Raw genomic sequence first — 13,289 nt, 5'->3', positions numbered from 1 at the left:
GCTATTTCTACAATATTTGTAAGCTGCTTTGGGAAATTATACCCAAATGTCTGTTTTGGAAGCTATTATTTCTGTTTGCTTCAATTGCCACATATATTAGCTCAGGAAATTAGGCTAAAATTTTGTTGGCGTGGAAGAAACTTAGTCAAAACAAAATTCTTTACTCAAGAACAAATGCCTGCACCTTCATGGAGACAGTATCCAGTTGAGTGAGAAGATTTGATTGGACCTTGTGATGCGCTTGTGGTATGGGGCAGGGTTGTGAACTAACTGGATGGGGAAACCCTGGAAGCTTTCAGAGTTGCCTAGATGTTCAACATGACATCTCAAATAAATTGAAACTTTGAGGAACTTCTAGTCTCAGAGTTTAATTTCATTAGGGTTGTTTTCTGGAACCCTGACACTAGAAAGGCAATTTGTATTAAACCTTTGGCCTAGTCAAAGTCAAGAAATAGGGATAGCAGGAAAATGAGGAATGTTGTTATTATGAAAACATAAAATAACAATCTTGAAAGCCTGCCATAGTTTATCCATATTATTCCAAACAAAATTCAGGCAGGATTATTTTTCCCTATTTTTTCAGGACTGGATAATCAGTTCTGTAACAATTCAACCATTCCTACCAAGTTTGGTCTACATCCTTTCACAAGTTATATGTAGTTGCAACAAATAAATGATTCAAAAAGCTTATTCCCATATGTTAATGAAGTACCAGTTGCAGGAACTACAGGTATATATATATGAAGAAAATATATGGAGCAATGAGAGCCAGTACAAAATGCAGTCAATGAATCACTGGTTTTACATTTCGATAGAGTTGTATGTTCAACTTGTAATGAGCTCAGGAGAAACTTGACTACTATAATCTTCTCTGCCTCTTTTCAATGCTTTGTAGTATTACCATCACATGGCTATTCCACTAAGGAAGGAAAAGTAAAGGTGATCAGTTGGATTAATAAATGTGTGACTAGAGTGTATATTACCACCTATTGCATATAATTACCTTTGTTCTGTAAAGTGGAAAATGTCTCCAAATTTATAATTACATTTTTCTATTCTAGATAATATATCTTCCCACCCTCCTATCCTTTATACTTTGGTTTATAGATTTAAAATGTAATGGCTGTATGGACTTTAGGGAGGACTATCCTACATTCTGTGCCCAGAAGCACACACAACAGAAATAAGAAATTTATGCTAAACAGAAAGATGATTTTGCAAGCTGGCCACAAACATAATTTTAAATGAATGCATAACTTGTCTCTAGAGATTTTAAGTCAATATTTAATTGCACTGAGGAAGAGAAGAATTCATTAAGTAGCCATGCAAATATATGTATATATACTGAACTTTGTGTTACACACAACTATTAAATTGCATTGTTCATTTTGCCAGCAAAAAAAAGGAAAGGATTCCCAGGTGAAGAAAACATATAGCTTCCTCACATTTCAAGACCTGAAGATTGAATTCATTCAAAGCCAACACCAAGGGAAGTGAAATCTCATTTTTTTAAAAAAAATCTTTAAACCAGCACATCCTTTTGTAATCGCCCAATAAAAGCAGAGAGGTGATTTCCACAAAAGAGCCAACAATTGGAAAGCACAAGCCCACAAGTGTTGAAGAAACAATCTAAAGTTAAGCCACATGACCAAGCAATCTTCCCCCAATTTAAGGAAAACCAAGGTTTATAAATCACACATCGCTTTATCACTCTGTATTACATACTCTTTTACGCTGTTGGTAACTGCCAGAATAATTAAATGCATCTTACGATGTGCTTCAGAGGAACTCAGAAAACAAAAGGTCAAATTCATTATTTAGAAGCATTTACAGCTACTAATCTAAGCCTTCTGAAATCTAGACTAGATGATAATAATAAAATGGAAATTAAAAAACTACATTGCACAACAGTCAATCCCAGTAGACCTCTCTTCAAAAAACTAGATCACTGTGTCCACAAAATCGCGAGAAACTGCAAATGATTTGAAACAGATTTTAATTTTTGCCAGCTATGGCCAGTTTGAAGAAAGCTGATTCCTAAACCTTATACATAGACTAAGAAACAGACTTTCCAATTTGATTGCCTTCATGTTAACAACACAACCTCAATGTACTTTTCCATAACAAAAGCTACAAAATATTATCTATTGGAAATAGCCTCTTCTGTCTGGAATTCTCTTAAGCTGTAGTAATACATTTCTGCTTTAAGGTGTTATGCTAAATATAAAAGCTGACACTGGCAGTGATTAACATTTCTCAAACATTCTTATTATCCAGAAATACATAATGAACCTGTCAGAACAGTGTTCACGTTTTTGTCTCCTGGCAAACAGAAACAATTGCATCTTATCTTCCATTTGCCATTCACTTTAAATTACTTGACAATATGTACAACTAATTACTCTAATGTTCACAGCAAATACAGGCAACCACATATAATTCCAAAAGATGGATTTTTCCCCCTTTTGGCCATTAGAACAGTACACAATTGCAGGTTACTCCACACAATGATAAATTCAAATCAACCAAATCACAATACAGCAGTGTTTCCCAACCTTGGCCACTTGAAGATATTTGGACTTCAACTCCCAGAATTCCCCAACCAGTGAATGCTGGCTGGGGAATTCTGAGAGTTGAAGTCCTCCAGATATCTTCAAGTGGCCAAGGTTGGGAAACACTGCAATACAGTATTTCCTTTACTGTAGAGCAACACTATAAAAAGGAGAACCACATTCTCTTGACCTCCACATCTGAATCCACCTCTACATCAACATCTGTTCCTACAATCTTCCAATCAAGAGAAAGAGAACCACACAAGGCAATTATTAAAGTAAAATCTTGCTTACCAAGTACTCCAAGTCGGTAGTTGACAGTAATGACTATCACGTTGCCATAACTTGCGAGCACACTGCCGTCATATAAATTTCCAGTCCCTTCCATGTAAGACCCTCCGTGGATATATACCATGACCGGTTTAGGTCCCCCACTATCTCGAATGTCTGCAAGAAAAATATTAAGAAACATGATAATTCAAGAACGTTACAATGGGCCTAGACGTCTTAGGTTGTCGTCCTTTTTTCCTAAGCTGTTTTTTTTAATGTTTCCCAAGCAACATTGTAAATTATTACAACTTTATCTGCTGTTGGCGATGGTAGGTAACATCTATGCCGATTTTCATTTATTTATTTAGCTTGTCAAACATATAGGACAGTGATGGCAACTCTTTTTCCCCTTTGGTGCTGAAAGCACGTGCGTACACACTATCGCACCCGCCCAAGTGTCCATATCCATAATTCAATACCTGCCTTCCCTGCCCCCCCCCCCCCCCCCGAGGCCTTCTGTACACAAGAAATAAGCCGTTTCCCAACTTCTGGTGGGCCCGGCAAGCCTGTTTTTCACCTCATTGGGTTCCAGGTTTCCCAAAAACATCTTTCTCCATCCCTCCGGAGGCCCTCGGGAAGCCAAAAATGCCCTCCCAGAGCCTCCGTGACAGCCGAAAATTAGCTGGCCAATGTGCACATGGAGCTGAGCTAGGGCAATGGCTCGCGTGCCAGCAGATACCGCTCCGCGTGCCGTTGCCCTAGCATAGGTTCACCATCACTGAAATAGGAGATAACAGGTACAAGTATAAACATGGACATGAACACAGGAAATGAGTACAAATAAATGGGGACCATAGGACAGGGACGGTAGGCATCCTGGTGCATTTATCCATTCCCCCAGATCTCTTAGGAATGGGGTCCATGGTAGATAGATCTTGGAAAGGTCAGTACTGCAGGATTTTGTTAGCACTTGAATGGAGAATCATCAAGAAATCTCAGGTCTCTAGGCTAGAGAATGAAGCCAAACAAACGTTGAAAAAGGCAATGGCAAACTACATTTTTTAAAAAATAGAATAGAATGGAATGGAATAGAATAGAATAATAATAATATTTATTTTATAAATAAGGGTTTTTTAGTTGTTTTAGTATTGGAGACGGGCGGCATACAAATCCAATAGATAGATAGATAGATAGATAGATAGATAGATAGATAGATAGATAGATAGATAGATAAACAAACGAATAGAATAGAATTCTATATTGGCCAAGTGTGATTGGACACACAAGGAATTTGTCTTCGATGCATTTGTTCCCAGTGTACTTTTTTTTTTTTTACATTTAAACAGTTTTCAACCAAGTTTCTTTTCATTTACTGAACTTTAACAGCTATTATGGTGTTTTCTTTTATTAAGCATCAGATCATGACATTTTAATGTTATTATGAAGCCTAAAAACATGACTGTTCAAAAATGGAAATTAAGAATGATTGCACTTTGGAACTGTTTAGTTTTTCTTGCATCTAGATTCACCATCTGAATTTAGGAAACATTGTGTAGGGTTTCTTTCCCTCCAGAATACCTGCGTGCTGAAAAGCCAGAATGATACATGGCAGTTGCTTAGACAATCTAAACAGTGTATGCGTACACTTTATGCGGTCACTGATTTTAGAAAACTGACTCTTAAAAGCAATAATTTAAGGGAACAACCATAACGCTCAAAGTCACAAATACAAATCTGAGTCTTCAAAGGCAACAGAGGCAGAGACCACCTGCCATCTGGATCAAAAAGATGAAGGAACAACAAATTCTTTTAAGACCTTACAAAAGGCTAACGGGGTTGGAGACATCTGGATCAGGGGAAGACCATTGTTCCATAACAGTGGCACTGGTACCCAGAAAGCTGATTAGGAGAATAAGGCAAAGGCTACAGGTTCAAATCCCAGTGAGGGTATGGCTAGCTGATGAGAGGAAATAACCTTCAAATAGTTCTATACTACTCTCCCTTCATTTTCAATTCAGCAAAAATATGTTACTCTCTGTCTGTCTGTCTGTCTGTCTGTCTGTCTGTCTGTCTGTCTGTCTGTCTATCTATCTATCTATCTATCTATCTTTGTAAATGTGTGTCTGGAGTACAAAACAGCTAAGTATTCTGCAAGCTCCAACTACTCAGGATATCACCCCCAATCCACAAACATCAACTGATCAGCATACATCAATTACATCAATGACCCCAGGTGTTACCCCACTGAATCACCAGGAAGTTTCAACACAGCTTGCAGCTACTGAGACACCCACCAGTATTTATAGAGGGAAGGCAGCTCAGGTCTCGCTGTGTTCGCCCTGGCACAAGGACAAAAGTACCAGCCTGAAGATGACGAGTGGGACCGCGTCAAAACTTTGCCAAAAATCTCTCAAACTTACACGGGAAGAAACCCGAATGTGCCATATTTTGGATATGTAACATATAATGGATCTAGATGCCATACTTTCAGTCTGAGAGCTTTAAAATGTATTGATTCCTGAACAGTAATATAGCTTCCCTGTGATCGCAAGTAATGTCAAGGAATCCAGAATTCCAACCAAATATACTGTCCCTGGATGTGCTTCGGTAATTGGGTAGGAGTGAGAATCACCATTTTAGATGTTTCTATCTATCCAGAGCCTAAAACTGTTGGTATTCCTGGACTCTGTATAAACTGTGCAAATTAGCACTTGAGAAAACTAATTAGGTTGCAGTTGCAATTAAAAAGGTAGGTGTGATAGAAACATCTTGACGATGCAAACAGAGCAAATTTGTTAGATCAGGGATGGATTCCGGTTTGCTTCTCTGTCTGTTTTCTCACTGGCACGCTGCACAGTTCTTAAAAGTCAGCTTCTGTGCATGCACAGAAACAAAAAAACCTTGATGGCAGCATCTCCGGCGCCGCTGAAAGAGATGGTTCAGGGGCGTGGCAGGCTTGGGTCACTGTCAGTTCTAGTGACCCAGGCCACAAAGTTATACTACCTGTTCTCTAGAAGCAATCTGAACCAGTAAGAACCAACCACTGGGTTAGATCAGAGCTGAGAAGGTAATAATAATAATAATAATAATAATAATAATAATAATAATAATAATAACAACAACAACAACAATAATAATAATAATTTATTAGAGTTGTATGCTGCCCCTCTCTGAAGACTCAGGGCGGCTCACAACAATAATAAAAACAATATTATAGCGAAACAAATCTAATATTAAAAAGAGGCATATAAAACCCTATCATGTTTAAAAACCAAACAACACATACATACCAAACATAAAATATAAAGAGCCTGGGGAAAAGGTGTCTGAACTCCCCCATGCCTCGTGGTATAGATGGGTCTTGAGTAGTTTACGAAAGACAAGGAGAGTGGGGGCAGTTCTAATCTCCGGGGGGGAGTTGATTCCAGAGGGTCGGGGCCGCCACAGAGAAGACTCTTCCTCTGGGGCCCGCCAAACGACATTGTTTAGACAACGGGACCCGGAGAAGGACAAGTCTGTTGGACCTTATTGGTTGCTGGGATTCGTGCGGTAGCAGGCCGTTCCGGAGGTACTCTGGTCCAATGCCATGTAGGGCTTTAAAGGTCATATCCAACACTTTGAATTGTGACCGGAAACTGATCCTACAAATGAGCTAGAATTTTTGGCATCAAGAAAAAACTGAGCAATAACACAGTTTAAAATTGACCATGTAAAGTCAGGAAAGACTTTGAAGACACTTTCTGAAGATATTTCTTAATGCATTATTTTGAATTCATAGCAGATTTTAAAAAAACCAATAATAGCTTTGGATGATTGCTTTGTATCAACATCCTCATCACCAGTTTCCATAGTTTATTTTGTCTATGTTAGGATACGAAATATTGAACAATCTTGACGAACTATCTCAATATGTGCTCTCTTACTATGGGTGCAGACACACCTAAATCTTTGCAAAGAAAGTCCTCTAAGAAAAACTAGGGGAAATGAGTAAGGAAACAGTGTATGCCTGCAAGGCTACCCTTCCAGCTACTTGTTTCCTTCTAATGTTGTCATAAATTTCTAATTAAGCCATCTGGCTAAGTGAGAAAGGAGAAGAGATGCAGAATTGTAGTCTACAAGTAATCTTTGAAAGGAATGGAGGTCCTTGCAAATCAGGCAAGAAAGCTGCAAGCCTGGGAGCAGCATGGAATTGTTAGATTTCCAGGAGGAAAAAAAAACATCTACATTTTGAAGGATCTAATATGGATGGTAGTCCCTGACTTACAACCATTTGTTTAGTGCCCATCTGAAGTTACAAAAAGAACTGAGAAACATGACTTCTGGTCCTTGTGCTACAGCATCCTCACAATTACAGTTGGGCACTTGGTTATAGCATCCTGGGGCCTTGTGATCACCATTGGTTCACCTTCCCACCTGGCTTCTGACAAGCAAAGTCAATACGGGAAGTCAGAATTCCCACAATGACTACATGCTTCATATAACAACTGCAGCGATTCACTGTATGGCATAGAAACATAGAAGATTGGTGGCAGAAAATGACCTCATGGTCCATCTAGTCTGCCCTTATACCATTTCCTGTATTTTATCTTAGGATGGATATATTTTTATCCCAGGCATGTTTAAATTCAGTTACTGTCGATTTACCAACCACGTCTGTTGGAAGTTTGTTCCAAGCATCTACTACTCTTTCAGTAAAATAATATTTTCTCATGTTGCTTCTGATCTTTCCCCAACTAATCTCAAATTGTGCCCCCTTGTTCTTGTGCTTAGCCCTTTAGCATATTTAAATGTTTCAATCATGTCCCACCCTTTTCCTTCTGTCCTCCAGACTATACAGATTGAGTTCATTAAGTCTTTCCTGATACATTTTATGCTTAAGACCATTTTTGTAGCCCATCTTTGGACCCATTCAATTTTGTCAATATATTTTTGTAGCTGAGGTCTCCAGAACTGAACACAGTATTCCAAATGTGGTCTCACCAGGCTATACAGCGGGATCACAATCTCCATCTTCCTGCTTGTTATACCTCTAGCTATGCAGCCAATCATTCTACTTCCTTTCCCTACCACCTGACTGCACTGTTCACTCTGTTCACCGCCTCCTACCGCACGAATCCCAGCGGCCGATAAGGTCCCACAGAGTAGGCCTTCTCTGGGTCCCGTCGACCAAACAATGTTGTTTGGCGGGCCCCAAGGGAAGAGCCTTCTGTGTGGTGACCCCGGCCCTCTGGAATCAACTCCCCCCCGGCCCCCACCCTCCTTGTCTTTTGCAAATTACTCAAGACCCACCTATATCACCAGGCATTGGGGAACTGAGACACCTCCACCAGGCTTTTATAGTTTATGTTTGGTATGTATGTGTTGTATGGTTTTAACTGCTGGGGTTTTATACATTTTTTTCTTTTAATATTAGATTTGTTTCACTGTTATATTGTCTTCTATTATTGCTGTGAGCCGCCCCGAGTCTTCGGAGAGGGGCGGCCTACAAATTTAATAAATAATAATAATAATAATAATAATAATAATAATAATAATAATTATTATTATTATTATTATCATTATTATCATTATTATCATTATTATCATTATTATCATTATTATCATTATTATCATTATTATCATTATTATTATTATTTTGAGACTGTCAGAAATCACTACCCCTAAATCCTTCTCTTCTGAAGTTTTTGCTAACACAGAACTGCCAATACCATACTCAGATTGAGGATTCCTTTTGCCCAAATGCATTATTTTACATTTGGAAACATTAAACTGCAGTTTCCATTGCTTTGACCACTTATTTGGTAAAGCTAAATCATTTGCCATATTACAGACGCTTCCAGTAATATCAACCCTATTACACCCTTTAGAGTTATCGGCAAATAGGCAAACCTTCCCTACCAAACCTTCCCTTTATGGCGGGGCAAAAAGCAGTTGTAAAATCAGGTGTAACTCATTTCATTTCTTAGCAACAGAAATTCTGGTCCCAATTGTAGTCATAAGTTGAGGACTACCTCTAAGGTTTTGTGTTTTTTTAAATAGGAATAAGCACAATAAAGGAAGGTTTAATCATGGAACTTTATCACAAAATTGGTTGTGATAAATTCAGATCAACAAAGCTTTCCCTTGCCACTGCTTTCCCTTGTCACATGCACAGGAAAAAAATGCACTAACTTTATCACTCAATTGTAAGGAGAACAGAAAAGAGAGGAGAAGGTTCGTATTAGAATAACTTATGCTTTTATGGAGTTATGGTGATTTATTTCAAAATAAATCATGCCTTCCGGTTCTGGCTTTAATTGCTGGAGTGTATATATATGGGACAAGGTTTGTTAAGGTTATGCAATGATCTGGATCTTAAGGGGAAAAGCTGATTTCAAGCACAGTGGGAGTGGACGTCACACTGTCAGCAACTCCTTAAAGAAACTTTGTCTTTTCCCTGACTCGCACGACTGCCTAGGAAAAAACCCCACACACACATTTGATTTAAGAAGGTGCTGGCAGATGCGACAGTGAACACCCACCTCCACTCTGAAACAGCTATTCCTCTTAAAATCTAGATCACCGAATGTCTTCAATGTTTGTTAATAGGCCAACTTAATACCCAAATAGATTTGAGAAGAAGAGCTGGTTGTGTTTCCTTAGTTAAGTTTGGATTGGTTTGAAGCCTGGCTGATTAGTTTTAAACTAAGAAAATAAAAGAGCTAATTTAGTTGGAGAAGAGATGAGGAGGGGGATAAGCTCTTGTGGATGAAATACAGGCCCCCCTGTATTTGACAAAACATAGAGGAGTACCTTCGGAACCGCCTGCTACCGCACAAATCCCAGCGACTGATAAGGTCCCACAGAGTTGGCCTTCTCCGGGTCCCGTCGACTAAACAATGTCGATTGGTGAGCCCCAGGGGAAGAGCCTTCTCTGTGGCAGCCCCGCCCCTCTGGAATCAACTCCCCCCAGAGATTAGAACTGCCCCCACGCTCCCTGTCTTTCGTAAACTACTCAAGACTCACTTACACCGCCAGGCATGGGGGAGTTGAGACACCTTTCCCCCAGGCTCTTTTATATTTTGTTTTATGTTTGGTATGAATGTATTGTTTGGTTTTTAAAATATGATAGGGTTTTATATGTTTTTTAATATTAGATTTTCTCTATTATAATATTGTTTTTATTATTGTTGTGAGCCGCCCCGAGTTTTTGGAGAGGGGCGGCATACAAATCTAATAAATTATTATTATTATTATTATTATTATTATTATTATTATTATTATTATTATTATTATTATTATTATTATTGAGAGGCTATAATCAGCAGCAAAACCGAATCTTAAACCTAAGCAATGCCCTGACATTTCCAAACTTCTCCTCGGTGAACTAAAGCCACTCTGATGATCATGTATTAATGGTTATACAGGGCAATATTAATGGTGTCTTGTAGAAAAAAAATATATAGCTAGAATTCTATCATGAAAAGTTTAGACTAAATATCAACAGGAGGCCCAATTGATACAGGAACAGAACACAAGATCAGCCCTTTTATTAAGCTGAATGAGATAGCTGACTTGGTCTGTCAATTAAAAGGAACAAACTGTAGGCTACTTCCTAATAACAATCTTGGAAATGGCCTTATTCGTTTGTTTCTTGTGTCTGAACAACATTCAACATGCACGTTTTCACTTGTATAGTCCTAAACAATTGAAGTACAGTATGGCTCTTCATCAACCATAGAAACATAGAGGTCTGGCGGCAGAAAAAGACCTCATGGTCCATCTAGTCTGCCCTTATACTATTCTCTGTATTTTATCTTAGGATGGATATATGTTTATCCCAGGCATGTTTAAATTCAGTTACTGTGGATTTATCTACCACGTCTGCTGGAAGTTTGTTCCAAGGATCTACTACTCTTTCAGTAAAATAATATTTTCTCATGTTGCTTTTGATCTTTCCCCCAACTAACTTCAGATTGTGTCCCCTTGTTTTTGTGTTCACTTTCCTATTAAAAACACTTCCCTCTTGGACCCTATTTAATCCTTTAACATATTTAAATGTTTCGATCATGTCCCCCCTTTTCCTTCTATCCTCCAGACTATACAGATTGAGTCCATTAAGTCTTTCCTGATACGTTTTATGCTTAAGACCTTCCACCATTCTTGTGACCCGTCTTTGGACCCGTTCAATTTTGTAAACATCTTTTTGTAGGTGAGGTCTCCAGAACTGAACACAGTATTCCAAAAGTGGTCTCACCAGCGCTCTATATAGCAGATTGATTTTAGAAAGGTTATCAGTGATAGCATTCTTGTTGTGGAACTCTCCACCCCTCCAAAGAGAAGTGAGGCTGGCCATGAAACCATCACCTTTAGATCCCAAAAGCCAATTTGTCTTAGGGATTAAGGCACCCAGTAAAAAACTGGGAGACTTGAGTTCTAGTCCTGCCTTAGCAATGATAGCCAGTTGAGTGATTCTTCTGCTAAATACCAGGAGACTGTGAGTTCTAGTTCCATTTTAGGCAAGAAAGCCATCTGTGTGACTTTGGGGTCAATCACTCTCTGTCAGACCAAACCTTCTCACAGTGTTTCTGTTGTAGAAAAAATAGGAGGAGGTGGACTATTAAGTAGTAGTAGTAGTAGTAGTAGTAGTAGTAATAATAATAATAATAATAATAATAATAATAATAATAATAATAATAATATAATTTATTAGACTTGTATGCCACCCCTCTCCGAAGACTCGGGGCAGCTCCCAACAGCAATAAACAATTTAGTACAAATCCAATAATTATGAACTGAAACTAAAACCCATTATTATTTAAAAACAGTCAATACTACTCAATCATACCACACATAAATCTTACTAGTCAACGAGGGAATGCATCAATTACCCCATGCCTGGTGACATAGGTAGGTCTTCAGAGTCTTGCAGAAGGCGAGGAGGGTGGGGGCAGTTCAAATCTCTGGAGGGAGTTGATTCCAGAGGGCCGGGGTCGCCACAGAGAAGGCTCTTCCCCTGGATCCCGCCAAATGACATTGTTTAGTCGACGGGACCTGGAGAAGGCCAACTCTGTGGGACCTAATCGGCCACTGGGATTCGTGTGGCAGAAGGCGGTTCTGTAGGTATTCTGGTCTGATGCCATGTAGGGCTTTATAGGTCATTACCAACACTTTGAATTGGGTCCGGAAACTAATCGGCAGCCAGTGCAGGCCGCGAAGTGATGACGAGATTTGGGCCTATCTGGGAAGGTCCATGATTGCTCTCGCAGCTGCATTCTGCACGAGTATGTCTGTTGTCCTGAATATTTACAAAAATTAATAAAGGCAGGATATCAATAAATAAACAAGTGAACTTTCACCTGTTCATTGGAATATTTGTAAGATAACTCTGGAATGCTTTTAATATTGCCATTTGGTTTGTCTTATGCAAATCTGCACATTTTTCAATTATTGTTCCTCTTTTAGAGAGGTGACGGACAATGGCAATTTGTGCATTACACTACAGGTTGAATTGACATTTAGTTTTTGTCCATGGAATCAAGTATTTCACGTGTTTCAACATTAATTAGAATACCTAGGGATAATTCTCACTTCCTGCAACATTTTCCTCCATGGTGGCTTTTCACCTATAGCATTGGCTTCTTATTTTCCTACCATGAATGCAAAAATGTAGGGACCAAAAATTAATTATTAATTTGAGAACCACTAAATGACTGCTCACAGCAGAAGCTGTAAGCAGCTAATTGTATGCTTGTAGGTAGCGCAGGAGGAGATTGTTTAAGAATTCATCTTTAATTAAAATTACATTGAATTACAGAGCACCGACTGTGAATAGTAATGAAGTCTTGGTAGCACCATTTGGTTTATCTGGGCAAATGGGACAAATAGAATGACTCTTTTTTTGAGAAACAGTCACATCTATTTCCTGAACCTTGTATTCTAGCAAGAAATCAAGTTCAAGTTATAAAGAGCTCTGTGGATAAATTCAGCCTCCATAATGCTTTTTTTATGACTTCCTTCTGAATATTATGCTCCAAAAGGTTAAGGACAGGCAGTACTGAAAACTTCTCTCAATTTATCCACATGCCATAGCAGATAAGAATAGAGATGAAATAAATTTTCTGCATGCTACACTGTCAAAAATATCACTGCTGACCTACAAGAAATCCACCTCTATGAAGCAAAGTGGTTCTTTCCACTCAGAAAGGACATAGCAGGGAAAAAGGAATTGAGAGGATTCCATTTTTCCAGAGTTCTGAAAGATCTGATAGTACTTCTGAAACACGGTGTAGACATACCTTCATCGATTACTGCAACGCTCTGTACATGGGGCTACCTTTGAAAAGTGTTCGGAAACTTCAGACTGTGCAGAATGCGGCCGCGAGAGCCATCGTGGGGCTCCCTAGATTCGCCCATGTTTCTGCAACACTCCGTGGCCTGCACTGGCTGCCGATCGGTTTCCGGTCAAAATTCAAAGTGTTGGTAATG

General features: G+C 38.9%; 1 protein-coding gene across 3 annotated transcripts in view; it reads right to left on the bottom strand.

The window, feature by feature from the left end:
* The window catches only part of NLGN1 (neuroligin 1), a 636,614-nt gene that overhangs the window by 388,253 nt on the left and 235,072 nt on the right, over positions 1–13,289 (bottom strand). For all 3 annotated transcript variants that reach the window (XM_070753652.1, XM_070753653.1, XM_070753654.1), the window contains exon 3: positions 2,847–2,999. In XM_070753652.1, the coding sequence (XP_070609753.1) occupies positions 2,847–2,999 (153 nt within the window). The remainder of the gene's footprint in view (positions 1–2,846; positions 3,000–13,289) is intronic.

The sequence above is a fragment of the Erythrolamprus reginae genome, chromosome 5, assembly GCF_031021105.1.
Source record: "Erythrolamprus reginae isolate rEryReg1 chromosome 5, rEryReg1.hap1, whole genome shotgun sequence".
NCBI lineage: Eukaryota > Metazoa > Chordata > Lepidosauria > Squamata > Dipsadidae > Erythrolamprus > Erythrolamprus reginae.
Note: the sequence above shows the minus strand (reverse complement) of the source record. Positions and strands in the feature narration are given on the sequence as shown.